This window comes from Zonotrichia leucophrys, chromosome 4A (genome assembly GCF_028769735.1).
Source record: "Zonotrichia leucophrys gambelii isolate GWCS_2022_RI chromosome 4A, RI_Zleu_2.0, whole genome shotgun sequence".
NCBI classification, from domain to species: Eukaryota; Metazoa; Chordata; class Aves; order Passeriformes; family Passerellidae; genus Zonotrichia; species Zonotrichia leucophrys.
Genome location: NC_088174.1, coordinates 12,690,070 through 12,708,096, shown reverse-complemented (window position 1 = coordinate 12,708,096; position 18,027 = coordinate 12,690,070). Strand labels below are relative to the sequence as shown.

Below are 18,027 nucleotides of genomic sequence, written 5' to 3'. Positions count from 1 at the left end.
CCCTGGGGTTAAGCCCAGCTTTGCTGCCCAGCCGGGTGGGCTGTGAGGGCGGCTCTCTTTGGAGCTGCTGGCTGTGCAACTTTTCTGCTAAGCTCTGCTTTCCTGCCAGGGGACTGCCAGGGACTGTTTTCACAGCCATTCCTGTTTAACCTCCGAGGCAGGCATGCCTCATTAGGTGCTGTCTGGGAGCAGGATGCAGCAGGGGATTCGGGGTCCTCAGGAGCACCCCACAAAGCAGGAGCTGCCATGGGCAGTGGCCCTACAGCCTGCCCTGCCTTCCCACACAATCCCTGTGCCATCTGCCAACAGCCCATCATTATTAGAGGGGGAAAAGCGGGGGGAATAGCATAATCAGCTCCCTATTAAATGGGGTAGAGGGCAGGCTTCAACCTGCAGGTGATAATGATATTTTGCCATTCACAGTGAGAAAGTTGCAGTGAACAAAACATGGTTATTATGTACTTGAAACTGCTGACATAAAGTGGTTGTGAAATGCTGGCTGCCAGACTGGGTCAAGTTAGGTCTTTGCTGAACAGCTTGGGCTTCTGAGGAGTGGAGGTCTGTGGGGTGGGAGACCCTGGGTAAACACTGCTGTGCTCAGCTCAGCTGTTTGCAGCAATCTCTGTCAGCTGCTGCCCAGAGAAGAATTGTGGTGAGGGGTGAATATGGTGAATATGCTCAGCTCAGTCACAATCTCTTACAGTGCTTCCCCCACTGGCTTGCAGTGTCAGGTTGGAATTCAGGTTGGAATGTGTTATGGGGGGCAAGTAAGCTGTTTCGGTTTGAGCAGCATAAATGTAAGAGCCTGAAAAATGTCAAACTCTCTTGTAAAGCTGTGTTTGAGAAAGAGGAGGAACTGAGAATAAAACCAGGAGAAAATGGGAAGTGATTGGTGCAAATTAATTACGAAGCTTGCTCAGAGAAGCTGCAGCTGCCCCATTCCTGCAAGTGCTCATGGCCAAGCTGGATGGGGCTGGAGGAAACTGCTCTAAGGAAGGTGTCCCTGCCCATGGCAGGGGATTGGAACTGCATGATCTGTAAGATCCCTTCCCACCCAAACCAGTCTGTAAATCTATTAAATGATTCTGTTCCTGTGGAGGGTCTCTAGTCAATGGTCAGTAGCTTATATACTAGGAAAGCAACTGTGGAGGTTACTTAAATTTGGGATTTGGGGTGTCAGAGCTTACCATCACACTTATTTTTTTGGCTGAAGGAAGTTTTGAGCTCTTTCACATCTGGAATGCATCTTGATTGCCAAAGAATATTAAATGTGGAAGGAGCAGCAGCTCTGGATGAATTACAGTTCTGTCTCTCAGGTGTTGGCTTCAGATTTGGGAAGCAGTGGGAACTCGTGAGCTGCAGAGGGTTGAAAATCTCCTTATCCACCAAGCTCAAGCCAACAGTGGCTTTTAAGGATTTTCAGACATGTAGGATCTTTTGGAGAAAGGACCATCTTTGTGGTGCTCAGAGCTGTAAACTGGAATCCCATGTGGCTACCTTTAAATTACAAATCTTGTACAATGTTGTGGCTTCCTCCCAGTGTGTTGTGTTGGAGATTCAGCCTGGATTTTGTGAGTGTGGGCAGATTCAGGAATCATGCTGTTTGGTTCAGTTTTCATAGAGGTCCACAGCTTTTATTTTTACTTGGAGATTTTTGCTAAATAGCTGTAATTGGCTGATTACTTCACCTTTATTCCAGGATGCTCCTGCTGCTGGAAGTGTTGTTTTTTCAGTGTTGTGTGTACAAATTGTGCTTGCTCTTTAGTTCATGTCTTCTCAAACCTAATTTGGGTAAATGTACACACATTCACATGAGAAATTCTCATGAAACCTTTGCAGTTTGAAATGAAAATGAGGTTTGTGCATTAGAGTTAAACCCATGGGGATTGAAAGAAGCAGAGAAAACCTAACCCAGAGAAAAGGGGAAGTGCCCCAGACTGTATTTTTGTGCTTTGAGCACCTTTGAGCATTTATTTATCTATAAATAAATGAATGAATTAAACACAGTGCCTGAGCTGTGTGCTGTCTCAAGGCAGCCCTTTCTGGATGAGTCCCCCTCAGTGCTGCCTATCCATCACCTCAGACCATTTTTGTTTCACCCAAATGTGTGATTGTGGCTGATGCTGTTTTTTGTGCATTGGTGGGTGAGATGCTTTATTATTGCCATATTGGAATTTCCCCCCCCCCCCCCCAGTTCTGTTAGATGTCTACTGAGTTTTGATTTGAGTTATTTTTGTTGTGTGCCCAGAGGCATGAACAGCCCATCCATAAATATTAGCATTGTTATCTCAGCTGGGAGGCTAAGGGTCACCTTCAGGAAAATGAGTTGGAATTGGTTCCTAACTTTTATTTCCCAGAGTGGACGGGGTCTGTTACTAGCTGGAAGGGTTTCACTCATCCCTTGAGTGAAGCTATATAGAAACTGAAAGGTTATTCAGTGTCAGCACAGGGTCTGGCTCAGATTTTCTGTGTCTGCGTGACAAAGCTGTGTGCAGGGTGAGCCCTTTCCTCTGGGCACTCCATTTTCCTCCACGTTTGAGTGGCTGACACATGGGGTGAGCTCCGGGTTCTGACAGCCTGCATGAAGGTGGGAGCTGTGGTGTCACCTGTCCCTGTCCTGGCAGCCCTGGTGATTTTCTGTTGGTCATCCTCCTCCACAAAGGCTCTGGAGAGAGGCCCTGAGTGATGCTGGTGTATGGATGCAGCAGGGACCTGTGGTACCAAACTGATGTGACACTCCTGGTCCTCCCTCCTGTCCTGAAATAACTTTTATGTCCTTTGCAGTGCCCATGGGGCTCTGACAGTGTTGCAGCAGATGCTTTACCTCATCCTTAATGCCATTACCTCTTTCAGCTTGTACCTAGTTGCAATCTCTTTTTTATGCTTAGGTAAATCCTGGTGTTTATCACAGCACTGTCTCAAGGAAGAAGAGCATAATTTTTTAAGAAAAGGAGGGGAAAAAACACACCAAAAATTAATAGTGAAATCCATAAAAGGAAACTTAGCTGGGGAAGATGTGCCTTTACAAAATTGAATGGCCTGGAAACATATTGTACATTTCCAGACACAAGAGTTAAGGGCTCATTTAGAATATTTCAGATATACTGGAGTTTGACAGTTCTTTGGTTTCCACATCAAACAATCTGTAATTTATTGCCCCATATAGGGACTGTGTTTTTATCATATTGCATATTTTCTAGCCAGAAATCTAACTACCATATAACCTCTTGAAAAAATAAACCCTTTGGGGATGGGAATCCAGGCAATGTGCTTTCACAGACCCTGAGAAACTCCCTTTGATTTATTTCCTTGCAAATAAGGGGAAGACACAATTTCTTGGAGCATTACAGCTGTTCCCCCAAGCAGGGTCTCGCTGCCTTTCTTCATGTGCTCAGTGTAAAGCCCCAGTCCTGCAGCGAGCCCCATGTGGAAGAGCCTCACGTTGCTCTGGAGGGGTTTGCAGGAGGATGAGAACAAAATTTAGAAGTTTTACGAGGCAGTAAAACACACAGCTATACTTGGAAAGGGGGGAAAAAAGTGAAAAAGCCTGGGGGCCCAGAGGTGTGAATGACCAGAGACAAAATAGAACTGAAGTTCACAAAAAAAGCACAGAGCTGAAGTTCACGAAAAAAGCACGTCCTGGCATTTCCAGGGCCGTGTTTGAAGCTGGTTTGATCAACCAATATGTCCCATATTTGTTTGTAGGTTTAATGGGCTGTTTCCAGGCCTGGCTGCTGGGAGAGGGCATGGTGGAGGTCACCCAGAAGTTAATTTGGAATGAGGCCAAAAGGCCACAACTTGATTGAATCAAATGTAAACAAAATAGGCCTGGGAACGGTGTGATGCCCTTGTGCCTGAGCCCCTGCAACCTCCTGGCTGCAAATACAGAGTGTGGAGCACTGGGACCAGTGAGGAGGGTCTGACCTCAGGGTGGCAAAGGGACCCAGACCCCGCTCAGGGCACACAGGGAAATTCAGAGTTTATTATGGGAGAGCCTTGGGAGCTGGGCACTTTGCAGGAATATATCTCCCCTTCAGAAAAATCCATTACTTTTGATGGATTTGGTGAAAGTTTCCCTGTGCCTGCTAGGCTCTCTGAGGTTTATTATTCCCACTGTATTTTAATTCCCTGATCAGACGAAGCTGCATAATAATTAGAAAAATGTGCAAAGAGCCAGATTGTTAAATAATGCAAGGAACAACACTAATCATTTGAAAACACAATATTTAAATTGCACCAAAGCAAGTCACTTTTGACTCATTTTCCACCTTTAATAAGTTAGTAGTACAGTGTCTGAAGTGCTGTATATATGCAATATAATCTATCAAGTCCTCAGAAGAAATGTTAATAAATACAATAATTACTTGGACACGCCTTTTGTTCATCATTATTAAACAGTTTGTAACAATTACAATATTAAAACCACATGTTGTTGAAAAGCAACCAGACATTGCAATTATTTCTTACTAAGGCTATTAAATAAAATCACAGAAGATTTTTATTTTAATAATAAATGCATTTTAGAATGGATCAGTTAATTCTTCTTTAGTACACAAAATGATCTATAGCTCCACCGAGTCTAGGCCTGGTATTTAAGTACTAATTCCATTGTCCTTTTAGCTGTGCCTCGGCTCCCATTAATGCTGGGTAAATGCTCTCCCACTCCGTATGGGACTGGTACTGACAGGATTTTGCCAGGGCAGTTAAATCAGGGGAAGTGTGACCCTCGGTAATGAGAATGTAATTAAATCTGAAGGTATCTGACTGTCAGCTGACTTTTCAAACCCAAACCCTTCTTTCCCTCTTCAGGAGGAGCAGCACTTGCCTGGACCCTCTGGCAAACCCCCAGGTGTATTGGGATTGTTGGGGGGATGCTGTACCCACAGGTCACCCACACTGAGGCTTTTTAAACAGCCAGAGGTTGTTTGTTCCTGGTGTTTGATGCCTGTTTTCAAACAGAGGTGTATCCTGGAGTGCCTTATACGTGTGAAGGGTTTTAACTTTGTGGCTTCATCTCCAGCAGGGACACAGGTGCTTCAGGTGTGTCCTGCAGGGACCATCCTCCAACAATGCTGTGGAAATCAGCTGTGGAAAAAAACAGATCCACACCTTCAAAGGAGATTAATTTGTTTTTGTGTCCAGAACATGCAGCTGATGCCCAGTGGTGCCTTAAAACAAACACCAGATATCCTGTACCAGAGGAGAAGTTTATCCTGTTGTGGAGGAAACAAACCTGCAGGAATCCTTGTACAGCGAAGTGGAGCTATTGATAGCAGATTAACAGTTAATTACAGTTATTCTGGGCCTGCTTAATTGTATCAAGTGTCACCCTGTACTGTGACTCAGGCTGTAATTTAATCAGTGGAGGTGTCCTCCCTGATGGGCCCAGTGGCAAAGGAACAGATCTCCGGTGTTAGTGGGATGTTAGGTAGTTTTCTCCAAAATTTGACTTAGCATCAAGCTGTTCCTCATTAAACTTCTTAGCTTGGTTTTGACTGGCTGCAAAGACTGGGTTGTATTTTCATGCTCGTGCTGCCAGACCCATGCAGTGAGAGATGGCCCTTGCAGCCCTTCAAACTGTGAGCAAAGAGAGAAGTTTGGGTTGCAGCAAGGTTTGTTGTTGCCTGTTGCTCAGCTGTATTGCCAGGAGTGATATTTAAGAGAAGGAAATGTGCTTGGCTGGCTGGGGACATGTGTAAGGGGATGCTGCTGATGCAGCAGGGTCAGTGAGGAAGTGGCAGCAGCTGGCAGCAGGTGGGTGTTTGAGCCATCAGCAAACACCCTGAAGGGCAGGAAGTTACCTTTTATTTTTGGCAGGACCCCTTGAATGCCTCCTGCCTATGGGTGGGAAAGGAGTTTACTGACCTTTTCCTGCAGCACATAATCTAAAAGCTGAGGGTGAGACTCTTAGAGGTGCATTTCAGGGCTTCCTTTGGGAGTGTTGTGTCTCCCTGAGGGAGGGTATAAAGTGACCAGCTTTGAACTTAATTTAAATCCTGAGTTGCTTCAGCTGTTCAGTTGGTGTCTGTGCATCTGTGTGTGGGAGAGCCACACCAGGCAGGGCTGCTCCTGCCTGCAGCTCCAGAGGCCTGAGCCTTGCTCTTGGTATGTTCAGCATCAGTGAGGAGTTGCACCCAGTGTGTCTCCCATGCTGGAGCTTGGATGGCTGTTCCCCTATGCTGTTAGTAGATCCACCCTAGGTGCCAGTATTGACACTGGATAAGTTGAGTCTCTGGAGGCTTTTTAGGTTTTTGCAAGCAGCATCCGTGCTCTGAATGCAGAGGAGAACTGAGAGCTCACCCAGGAGCAGTGCAGCCATCAGCTGTTAATTAGAGACCAGCTGCCTGATCCTGCCCAGCCAACAGGTTTGGGGGTGTTTTCCATGGAGTCCTCATTCCCTGCCTGATTTAAGTCTCTGCTGAAATCAACAGCTTGATAATTAAGCCCACGTTGGGGTTGTCTTGTCTGATGGGAGATAACTGGATTATAAGGCAGCTGTTCAGTTCCCTGGGAAGCTCTGTGGACCGGGGCACATCTATCAGAACTGCTTATAGTTGCTTTTTGGGCTTCCAAAGCCTTGAAGGGAAGTGAATGCAAAAGTGAAACTTGGAAAGAGCTGCCCAGGTGGGCAGGATGCAGCCAGGGTGACTCAAGCTGATATTCTGGCAGAAACCTCTGTGCAGCACAACGCTGCACAAAAATACACGATTTGAGGAGTCCCTCTCCACTGGGAGCTTTCAGGGAAAAAGGAAAGAGGCTGGGACAGGGGTTTGTGTTGCAGGAGGAGAAGAGAAATAAAAAAAAACCCTTCCAGCCCAGCTCTCAGTTGCTGTTTCCTACCTGGTGCCAAGGATGAGATGTTTGTCTCGCAGGCTGCCCTGTGGATGTCACCAACAGCCAGAGCCTGAGCCAAGAGAAACCTCCCAGCTCCTCCAGCAGGCTGGGGTGGGCAGGAGGAGGCTGTGGGAACCCCTGGCTGCTGCACCCCCTCCCTGGGTCACCTGTAGAGACCCTGATCCCTTCTGCAGAGCCATGGGGCTGTTAAAGGTGATGTGAGACCTGCATGTCCTTCCAGGTGCTCTTGCATCCAGGGCACCTTCCATCCAGGCCATCCCTGCTCAGATGTCTGAAGGAGGTGGTTGATGGTTCCACCTCTGCCTATTTTGTCTTGTTTCCTGTGTTCCTGCTTTGCTTGTTGTCTCATGTTTCATCTTCTGGTGACGTGCACTTTAGGCCTTCCTGAGTGGTGTTTGGATAGAAGAGCGGGGTTCTGCTCCAACAAAACTAAACAAAATACGGAAAATATGGGTAATGGCAGTGATGGTTCCTGGCCCATGTAGGCTCCCACACCCCTCCTTCACTCAGCTGCCAATGCCCTGAGGGGTGGCTGCTTGAGAGGTGGAGAAATTGCTCGTTTCTAGTGACGCAGATATAGGAAGGGATCCTGAAGGGCCAGCGATAGTTAAGGCTTGGAAAGGCAAAACAGGAGAAGGGGCTGTAGTAGCCCAAAGAGGAAAGCAGCATTTCTCCAGTATTGGCATCGATGTAGGCTCAGGGGATGAGGCAGAAGCAGACAGGGACTGCCCAGGACCCCACCAGGCTGGGCTGGACCCCTCTGCCCTGCTTGGCACCCACACCGTCCTGTTCCTTCCTACAGCTGCACAAAAACAAGCTGTAAATATCTGGGGTGGAAGGGGAAGGAACTGGATATAAGGTGAGTGAGCTGATTGTAAAGCCTGAGTAATCTCTTTTTCACATGTGCCCGGTGATGAATGAGCATTTGTTCAGGCCAGGGAAGTGACACCTCCCTCCCCTGCCTGGGGACTGCAGACAGGAGCTGGTCCCTGTGCCTGCCACGGTGCCAGCCAGGGCTTGACCTCCACAGGAGCATCCAGTGCTGGGCATCAGCCTGCCCTCACCAAACCAGAGCAATCCATAATGCCCTGGAACCCCTTCTGCTTCCAGAAGAGATTTACTGTCCAGTGCAGACTCGTGTTAATTACTGCCAGCACTTAGGAGTCTTTATCTGTCTTCCTTTCCCCATAGGGATGTTGGCAGTTTGGATAGCTAATCTGGAATTAAGCTGATGATCCATAAAGCAGGGCCACCCTTTGGTCAATAATTCACTGCTGTCACCAGCTTCTTTGTGCTATCAGGAGAGTGACCAGGAAAACTGATTTACTGGCAGCCCAGAGCATCTCCTCTGGAGCTGTGGAGACACTAAAGTGGGTCCTGCTGTGCTGGTAAACCCTGAGTGATGCATGGTAGGGATTTTTCCTGTTCCAGGTATTTTGAGTGCTAGAATTAAGGACTAAAACATTTTTATGGCTAAGGAGCCACAATATAAACTCAGAGCTATGGTTCACAACTTTAGTCAGCCACCACCATGGGCTGGTGCAGAGCCACAGAGCAGGAGTGACTCAAGATCAGTGTGTGGGGAGGGAATTCAGGGCCATCCCTTGCTCATGCTGCTCAGAGCAGGCAGGAGGTGCTGTCTGGGGCTTGTTCTGCTGAGTTCAGCTCCAGTAGCACAAACCCTGTCATGTCTCAAAGGAGGCAGCACAGGGAAATGCAGGATTGGCCTTTAGAGCAGCTGAGAAAATGGTCATGCCCAACTCATCATTTTTCCAAGCACTAAAAATAACTTTCCCATCTCCAAACTCTGCTTTCACTTTATTAACTTTTGATTAGTGATCATTCTTTGTTCTGTTGAGCTTGAACCAGGAGTTGAATGAGGAACAGGTTTTTTCTCTGCCCTGTCTGTGCTGCCAAGGTGCAGCCAGCTGGAAGGGTCATAAGGAAACCACAATTCAGATGTTCTCCTCCCAAAATGGGTCCTTCTGTCCATGGGCCAGCACTGTGATCAGAAGAGCCTGCTGGTGTGCACGCACTCATGTATTCACTCTTGCTAGGCAGAAGTATGGATCCTGGTTTTTGCAGATATTTAAAAAAATTTAAATATCCTTATTTTGAAATAGAGTTTGGTGCTTGGCACCAGGGAACACTTGAGATTTTCTGTAATATGTGTTGCATTTTGCTGCTGCCCAGGAGGGGGAAAGGTCCTCTGGAGCTTGGAAAGAGGCAGTGAAAGGAATGATGCTGTAGATGTTGCAGTGAGTTTGTGTTGGTGCACGCTCCTGTGCCACCAAGGCGCCTCTCCACAGAGTGGATAAACCTAAGGGAGCTGGGAAATAGGAATGTGGTGTGGAGGGCACCAGCAATCTCATGAGGGTTGGTTAAATAATAAAGCATTTGCTAATAAAAGAAAATTTTTTCCATGCTATTTCCAGGGCTAATAAGCAGAGGAAGTGGAGAGAATAGATTCTGCTGTTGCATGCTTGTGCATGATCAGGCCACCAAATTCAAAACACATGAGTTTTGAAAAAGTCCACAACTTCAGCCTTATAAAATGGGTTCCTTTCCCTGATTCCTGCCTGTGATCAGATAATGACCTTGGTAAGCAAAACAAGCCCAGCTGTATTTCATAATGGGAATATACTTCTGTACATTGTAATGAGCTGTTAACAGGGAACAGTATCGTGTGAAAATCTGCACATTTCCCATGATGCTGCCCTGATTCAAAAGCCACACATAAATTACTTGGTATTGCAGATTTCAAGGTCAGGATTGGCCACATAAGATCTAGTTTTTCACCCCCAAAAACCAATGTTTTTAGCAGGCTGGAATTTAAAATGGAAAAAGCTGATCTGTTGGGAATCTCAGGAGTTGTGAGAAGTACCTTGGTACCTGTGTCAGGTGCTTGAAAGTGTGTGGCTGGAGTGGGAGTGATGAAAGGGAAAATAACATTTTTGCTCCTCCAAAACCCCTCCTTATGAGGCTCCTGAAGGAAGGCATCCTGAGCTTTGCAAGGGAGTTGTGAGCTGGTGAAATTCCCTGAGTTTTGGGAGGTTTCTAGCAGAGCCAGAGCTGGTTTTCCCTGCTAGGATGAGTTCCCAGGGTTCCCTTCCTGATGCCAAGCAGCACACAGACACATGGCTGGGGCTCCAGAGTAATTTCTGCACTGAGGCACTTTTTCTGCTGGATGTGAATACTTGATTATTAAGCATATATTACAATTCTGAATATTATTTTAGCTGTAAGTTTAGTCTCCATCCTCTCCAGCTTTTTAGGTTTGATCATATTCCAGAGGCTTACTAAAAACATGCAAAGAATTTCAGCGAAACTCTCTGGAACACTTTTTGTTAAATTCTTTCAGTCATGCAAGCTAAATTAAATGACAGCTCTGTCCACCAAAAGATTACAAATATCAATCAGACTTCTCCCCTAAACTCATGAAGGAATTAAATGTTTTTCTAAAAGTCTTCTATTCCCCTTAATAATCTCTTTGGCTGTTCTCTTTACTTTACATATTTTTGAAGTGTGTTGAAAGGGATGATTTCTGCCCTAAAGGAGCACAGTGCTTGTAGCTTGCTGACAGTATTTAATCTGAATTTGTGGGCACAATTTTGGGTATTGCTCAAATTGATATTTGCAATACTGCGGGCTTATTTCCAAAAGGAGAAAACAACTATTAAACTGCAGTCCAAGAAACATGATGCTGAGCTCTTTTCAGAGATGGGAGTTTAATGATAAAAAAGTATGTTGCAGCTCCAACTGTTTATGTCAAAATTGGAAAAATAGGACCAGGTGGGCTCAGTGGGCTGGTGGGATGGGGAGCTCTGAGTAAAGTGGTTGTAAAGAATGAGGAGTTAAAAAGATTTCAGCATACAGTGGCCTGTCCAAGACAAGCTGAGTCATTACCCCACATCACAGCATCTGTTTTTGTCTGGTCACTGTGCAGTTATGAATAATTGTGTAAATCACGTGGGATGCCCTGGGGAGCTCTCTTAGCAGGCAGGCTCAGCACACCGTTCCCATCTGCCTCGTGTTTTAAGCTGCAGGGAGACCACAAGAAAGCCAAAGAGCCAGGATGGCCATGGAAACCAGATGGGACTGCCCAGTGTCCCTGGAGTCCCTCCTGCCCATGCCCTGGTGCTGCCCACCCTACCCACCCAGAGGGTCCTGGTTTGAGCTGTGTCCAGGTCTGGGCCCTCAGTCGGGGGAGGATGTTGAGGGGCTGGAGCAGGTCCAGAGGAAGCAGCGAGAGGAGAGGGAGCTGGAGAGGGGCTGGGAACACAAACCCTGTGAGGAACCCCTGAGGGAGCTGGGGGTGCTCAGCCTGGAGAAAAGGACACTCAGGGCTGCCCCCATCACTCTGCAGCTCCCTGAAAGGTGCCTGTGCTCAGCTGGGGCTGGGCTCTTTCTCCAGCAGCACTGACACAACCAGAGGTCACAGTGTCAAGCTGCACTGAGGGAAATATAGGTTGGATATTAGGTAAAAAGTTTTTCACTCAAAGGGTGATAAAGTTCTGAAATGGCTTCCCGGGGAGGTGGTGGAGTCCCCATCCCCGGGTGTGTTTAACAAAGCCTGGATGTGGCACTGGGTGCCAGGGTTTAGTTGAAGTGTTGGGGCTGGGTTGGACTCTCTGATCTTGAAGGTCTCTTCCAACCCAGTGATTCTGTGAAAGGGATGAGATTGGAAGTAAAACTGGTGGACACCTGATTCATTAGGACCTGTAGTGAGGAGCAGGGGCAGTTTGTTGCCATGGTGGTTGTGTGCATGGGGGAGGAAAGGCCCACAGCCCCCTCGGAGGTGTGGGGATGTGTGTGCCTGGCCTCCCACAGAGCGCTCCCCTTTCCATCAGCTACATTACAGTGTATTTTTGCCATCATGGTTTAACAGAGAGGAGCAGATATGACAGTAAACTCTTACAGCTGGGTGAATTGTGATTAAGTTAAAGCTATCTCACTGTTACATACCACTTTAGTGATCACCAGACTGTGTATTTTCCTGCCTCTTACCATGGGCTTTAAACCACAGGACATGAATAAACTGTAATGTTAGGGTGCAGTCTGCTCTGCTTGCTATTTAAGGATGGGGAATCTATGTTCAGTACACCAAATATAATTTCATAAAGCATGCAAACCATCAGGGAGCTTGTGGAGTGGTTGATGAGTGGGACTAGAGCTGCTCTTCTGGATGAAGATGAGACACCCAACAGCATTCCTGGGTCTGGATGTACCCTTGGAGTGGAGTGGGATTTCTACCCCATGCCTGGTCTCCTGCTAACTCCTCCAGTAGGTTTTGTGTCATGGGCTCCATTTCTCCCACAAGCAGCAGCAAAATTTAATTGAACCTCTCTATAGTTATCAGCAGCTGGGGAGGGCGTGCCTGAGGATGGAGCTTTTCTCCTGGCAAAGGAAAGAGCAGTGTGGCAAAGGGATGTCACGTTTGCTTGATCCAAAGTTGGGGCCCACGTGATGGTTCTCAGAAAGTTCCTGTTTTATTGTGGCTACAAAGGCATAGAAATTAAGCTGCTAATTCATGGCATGCCAAGGAAAAAAGTAGTACTACGAGAAATGCTCAGTTATTTTCATGTTTGAAAACACACAATTGAAAAAATCCTGATTTTTTTCCCTTGCCCCCCACTGAGCTTATTAAATCTGAAAATATCCCAAAGCTTAATTCTCTGTGCCAGAAAGTTCGTCTGCTCTTTTGGGTAAGGCATGAAAGATGGGCTGCTTAGTGGGGTTCTGTCTGGCTTGTTCTGTTCCTGGGATGTAGGGGAGTGAGGATCCCACAGGGCAATGAGGATCCTGCTGCTGAGCAGTCGTGGCCCCTTCCACGGTTTTGGGTTTTGGCAGTGGTGCACTGGGTTTGAACTGGTGTATGTGCTAATTAATTAATTAATTGGCTGCTGTGCATGGCAGATCCTCATTCCAGCTCAGCTGAGGACTGCTGTTGCTGGGGGCTTTGTTTGGAGGAGCAAAGTGCAAATGATGGTCTCAAGGCTTGGCTGGTTGGCATGTTTGGTGCCTGGCTGAGATCCTCCCTGTGCTACCCCCAGCACTGCACTTGCCTTTTTGTTTGTTATTTTTTTGTGGTTGCACCATATTCCGGGAGAAGCTTGTAAATGTCTAAACAAAGTCAAATTCCTGAAAAGTGAATTTAACCAGCCTGAGCCAACGCCTGTTGAAGGCCATGAGAGCACATCCCCTGAGTTTTGAGGAGATGAGCAGCATTTTGCTGCCTGCCATGGATGTGGCCAGCATGGTTCTCACAGCAGGCACATGGCAGGAGAGCCTTGCCTCAGCTGGGGAACCCAGAGGGGTCTCACATGGAGCCATTTGTTTTTCATTACGTTATGCTCCTCTAATATAAACACTGAGGTATGTGGACATTGCTGTGGACAGGGCGAGCCAGATGCCAAAGGCATTCCTCCAAGGCTGTATAAACTTCAGGAGATAAATATTTTAGAAACTGTTTTCTAAGGCTAGCATAATAGTTTAAAAATATAACCTAGATTCCAGATATTAAAAAATGCCTTGCAAGGCATGTATATGGCTGCAAGAGATGGAACTAACCAAGCCCCTGAAGCATGTGGAAAGCTCCCATTTTGCAATATCTTCTCTGTTACTTTATCCTTTTCATTTTTTTTCCCTTAGCTCTGAGATTAAATTCAAGAAGCTTTTAACAGCAGAGTGGCAGTGATAGAAATTTTCAGCATATATTAACTAGCTGACTCACACTTTTTCAAAGGGGATCTGGGTTTATGATGGAGTAGTTGGCTGCTTTCAGCAACAGCAGAATCAGGGAAGTCAGCGAAGAGAGGAAGCTGATAGTTTATAATGTGTCTAATCCCTGTGTGTGCTGTGATGGGAGTGTGGGGAGCTCCCACCCATGTTTGGAAAATGGACCTGACCCCGTGCTCAGAGGAGGCATTCAAGTCCTGTCTCAGGGATCTGCAAACTCTCACTGTTACTCGGGACCCAGCTTTAAAACATCCTTTAAAAGATGCTTTCATTGTGTCACTTGGCTACCCCAAAAACTTTCACTAGCATCCTCTGTGATTCAAGAGTGAGAAATGAGATTTTTAGGTTATGTTTGTGGGGTCCATACAGATCTGAGAGATCTGCTATTTCCTTTCATGTGTTACATCTAAAATGGGAGAGACAATTTGTGAAAGCAGTGAGATTCCCTAAACAGAGGCTCCTCTTGCTACTGTGTTTTCTGGTCTAACTTTGGGCATGTGTTTTGTAGCTGACCCCAGAGATTTGGTGACATTGGGGTCTGGCAGGGCTCATGTGATTCTCACTGAACAGAAGCCCAGAATGACTCCATGTGGTTTTGCCTCCTCCTTTTGTTTCCTGCATTGCAGTTTTTTGTGCAGCTTTGTCCATGAACGAGCCTGAGCTCCTCAGTGCTTTGGCACAGGGAGTGCTGGGGTCCTGTCCCACTGTCCTGGCTCCACTGGATCTGTCCCCCTGTGTCACCCGCTCCAGGGTGAGGCAGCAGGAGGGTGGGGGAAGCAGTGACTGACTGTGCCCCTCTTGTCTTCCAGCTGCTCAGAGGGATGACTTTGCCCCGCCGAAAAGCTCCGGGGAAAGCTGCAGAGGAGGAGGAGGAGAGCGGGGACTGCGACGATGAAGATGAGTGCGGCAGAGGCTCTGGGGATGGAGAGCTGAGAGTGAGGAACCAGCTCCGCTTCCTAGCAGGTGATGGGGATGTGGCACTGTCCCTCTGTGGGGTGCAGTGATGGGGATGTGGCACTGCGGCTCTCTTGGGTGCAGGTTTTGGTGATGGTGTGGGGAGCTGCTCCTGGGCCTGCTCAGGCACCCCCAGAGCTGCAGACACCCCAGATTGTCCTGGCTGGCTGTGGTACCAGTCCAGGCAGCAGCTGGAGAAGAAATCTGCTTTTCCAGGCTGGCTCTGTAGGGGTGCATTGAGGGCAGCCCACTGGAGAGGATTTGAGGCAAGGTGAAAATCTGATGCAGGTCCCAGGGTCACCCTCTTCACTCCTGCAATCCTGAGATGGGAGATGAGCTGCTCATCTTCCTGGAGGGCACCAGAGAGTCAGGAAGGTTTGTTTGACTGCAGCAAATGATGGTTATTTACGATGCAGGGTTTAGAAACCCCCAATGACTTTTTGCACATACCTCAGGCTCGTTTTGCAGAAGTGATTTAGGTACTTGGAAGCCTAAAAATTGTTTTGCTTGCCAATGTGAGTCATGTCCTTGGTTCCTCTGAAAACAGCCCTGAGGCCCTGCTGGGGTTATTAATGAGGCAGCCTCTGGTCACCCATGGGGAAGAGAAGGCAAAGGACCAGTTGTGATTTGGGCACTCACTCGTGCTGCTGGTGTGAGCCCTCTCCTAGGCCCATGAGCACTCTGTGGGGCTCAGCAGCATCTCCTGGTTTGTCTTTGTGAGCAAGCCCAGGCTGCTGGAGGCTGTGTCCAGCAGGGATGAGCAGTGCTGGGTCACTTGGTGCTGGTTCCAGTGCTGCACGCTGCTCTTTGAGAGACCAGACAACTGAACCTGGATAAAATCAGCTCTGCAGCTTTGAAGTTTAAAAGGCAAATTTGGGCTCCTAAACGAAGCACAGATGTTTATAAATTCCCTCCCATTGGTCTGGGATAATTAAAATATCCTTAATGAAGTGAGAGCTGAAATATTAAATGCCAGTCTCATATCAAAGATTATTGACACATTATGTAAAATGCATAAAATACATATATTCAGATATTAAGTAAGGAAAAGAAAGGACTTTTCAAGTCTTCCACTCCAAGTCTGAAAGAGAAACACAGAATTTTGAGAGGGCTAAAACACACTTAATTTCATCCAAGAACTAAATAACAAAGTTAATGTTAAGGAAACACAGGTGATTCACAGTGTCCTGTGCTGAGAGCAGAGATACGTGTTTCATTTTCCATGGTCTTTGTGTCACACCTTGATGTTATTTTTAATGTGTTTCTAATTTCCTCTTAAAGCCTTCCCCACACTATCATCAGTGATCTCTGAAGTGGGATATGTGATCCTTTCTGCCTCTCTGGTTTAATCCCTGCACTGATCTCCCTGTAACTTGCACCTCTTGTCACTGTGGCACAGAACATGCAGCAGGAGAGGAGGACTTGTCCTGTTTGCTGCTGCCTGTGCTGTGGTATGGGTAAATATTAACTCTAAAGCAGTTGTGTCTCTGGGGCATGGGGCTCCTGGCAGGTAAAATCTTTCAGGTGCTGAGAGTGTGGGGTTTGTCCTTAAAGCAGAGCTTTGAGGCCCTGACTGAGCTCAGAGAGCATGAGCTGTGCTGTCAGGGAGCCTTTCTCCTTGCTGGCCCATGCCATGTGCTCTCTTTTTGTGTTTTGCTTTAGAGCAGAGAGGTGAAGCTGATATGACAGCGACAGAATCCTATTTGCTTGGTATTGGATATAAACTGTGACTCTGTTCAAGTTTTATGTTGGAAACCAGCCCAGGAAAAGTTGCTGATGGTGTGGAAATACTCATTTTCAACATTTTTGAGAATGATATTTCTTTTTACTTTGAAAGGGTATTTTTCAATTAATTTTTTTCCATCGTATCACATGTACATAGCAAGAAATAAAAGGGACCAGAAACCATTCCACATTCCCCCCCCCAAACTTCCACAAATTCTAAATTTTAGGGTAGCATGCCCATTTGAAATGATGCCAGGCTTTGAAATCTGGAAACAGTTTACAAAATGAACTTTTACATTTAATGTGGCTTTATCTCTCTCCTTCCCAAGGTGGTTACCCTGTAATAGAGGCAGAGGGATGGGAGTGGCTGCGTTGTGTTGCTGAGCAGGGGTTTCATCAGGATGCTCTGCAGTGTCAGGGCAGGAGCATGGATGGCAGGCTGTGCTGCAGTGCAGTGCTCAAACCAAACCCCCTCTGAGCAGGTCTGAGTCCTCTGCTGGCCCTCGAGGTTTGGGGCTTTCCCCTCCATTCTCAGGGGCTTTGTTCTGCTTGAGCAGATTGGAGAACAGTGGAGAACTCTTCCCTTCAAAGGGTTTCCCGAGCCTTGCAGATGGACTTGGTGATGCCTTGAGGAGGAGGAGAGGTCAGTGCCTTAGGCTGGCACTGGTTTTGGCTGTTGGTTGGGTGAAAACTTTGGCAGATTCTGCCACCTCTGAGGTTTTGCATCTCTAGTGGGATTTTCTCCGGCTCCCCACTGTGGCTCCTGCCAGCTAACTGCAAACATCTACTGGGCACTGGCCTCACCAAGATGTCCCCTCAGAAGGTCTTGAAAATAAAGAGATAAAAAAAGGGGGGAAAAAATGTCATTCTAAAATACAGACTAGTTTTGATTTATCGCCTGTTGCATAAAATGTAACCTTTGTTTCCTATTTATAATGAGCCTGCAGTAACTGGACAGTCAACCTAAACTTTAATGATTTAAACATACTTGTAAACTGTCAAGTCAGAAGTTTGTGAGTGACTATAAACATATGTTGGTGAGCCCTATATGCTAATAAATTCATTATTATGTTGCCCCAGTGGGAAACACGGAGATGGCAGGCTTTTTTTCATGATAGGTCTTTTATTGTTTGTCACATCTGCAACACATTAAGGGTTTTGAAGGCAGATGATGTTTACAATAAGGGGGAGGGCTGAAAACCTCCCAGCTCAGAGAAGAGTGCATCCTGTTTGTCAATGGAGTACCCATGGAGCCAGCACCCTGGCCATGCAGCTCTAAAAATAGAGCTCTGTACTTATATTTATGCCACTCCAATGGCAAGGCATGTCTGCAAATGAATTATAGCATTTCCCCCCAAATTATGAGTCAGTGCAAATGTCTTCCAGGCTGTGAGATGCAGCCATGTGCTCTCAGCCTGCTGGTTTCAGCCATCCTGCACCAACAGGCACCCAAAGGAAAAGGAGCCCAGGGTGGCTGGGGCTTTGCTAATGCTCCAGCCAGCCACTAATGAGCTCACCTGGGCTGTGCTCCCTCCAGATGCCACTTGGAACCAAAGAGGTTCCCAGGGAGCCTGAAATTAAAATATGGATGCTGGACAGGCTCCTGTGCCAGGTGTGGGCTTTATTAAATGCTGGGGAAGAGGAGGTGCAGGCGTTCCAGGGACTTCGCAAAGGTGCTTTGGTCCAGCTCAGCTGTACCCTGGGTTTCTCACAAGCTTTGCTGGGGGGAAAATATCTGTTTTAGTAGCTGAAGCA

The 18,027-nt window shown here is 47.0% G+C and overlaps 1 protein-coding gene across 1 annotated transcript in view; it reads left to right on the top strand.

Moving 5' to 3' along the window:
• Positions 1-18,027, top strand: part of GPC3 (glypican 3) — a 138,702-nt gene that overhangs the window by 98,775 nt on the left and 21,900 nt on the right. Inside the window, exon 7 of the mRNA XM_064712586.1 lies at positions 14,403-14,556. Coding sequence (XP_064568656.1) covers positions 14,403-14,556 — 154 coding nt within the window. The remainder of the gene's footprint in view (positions 1-14,402; positions 14,557-18,027) is intronic.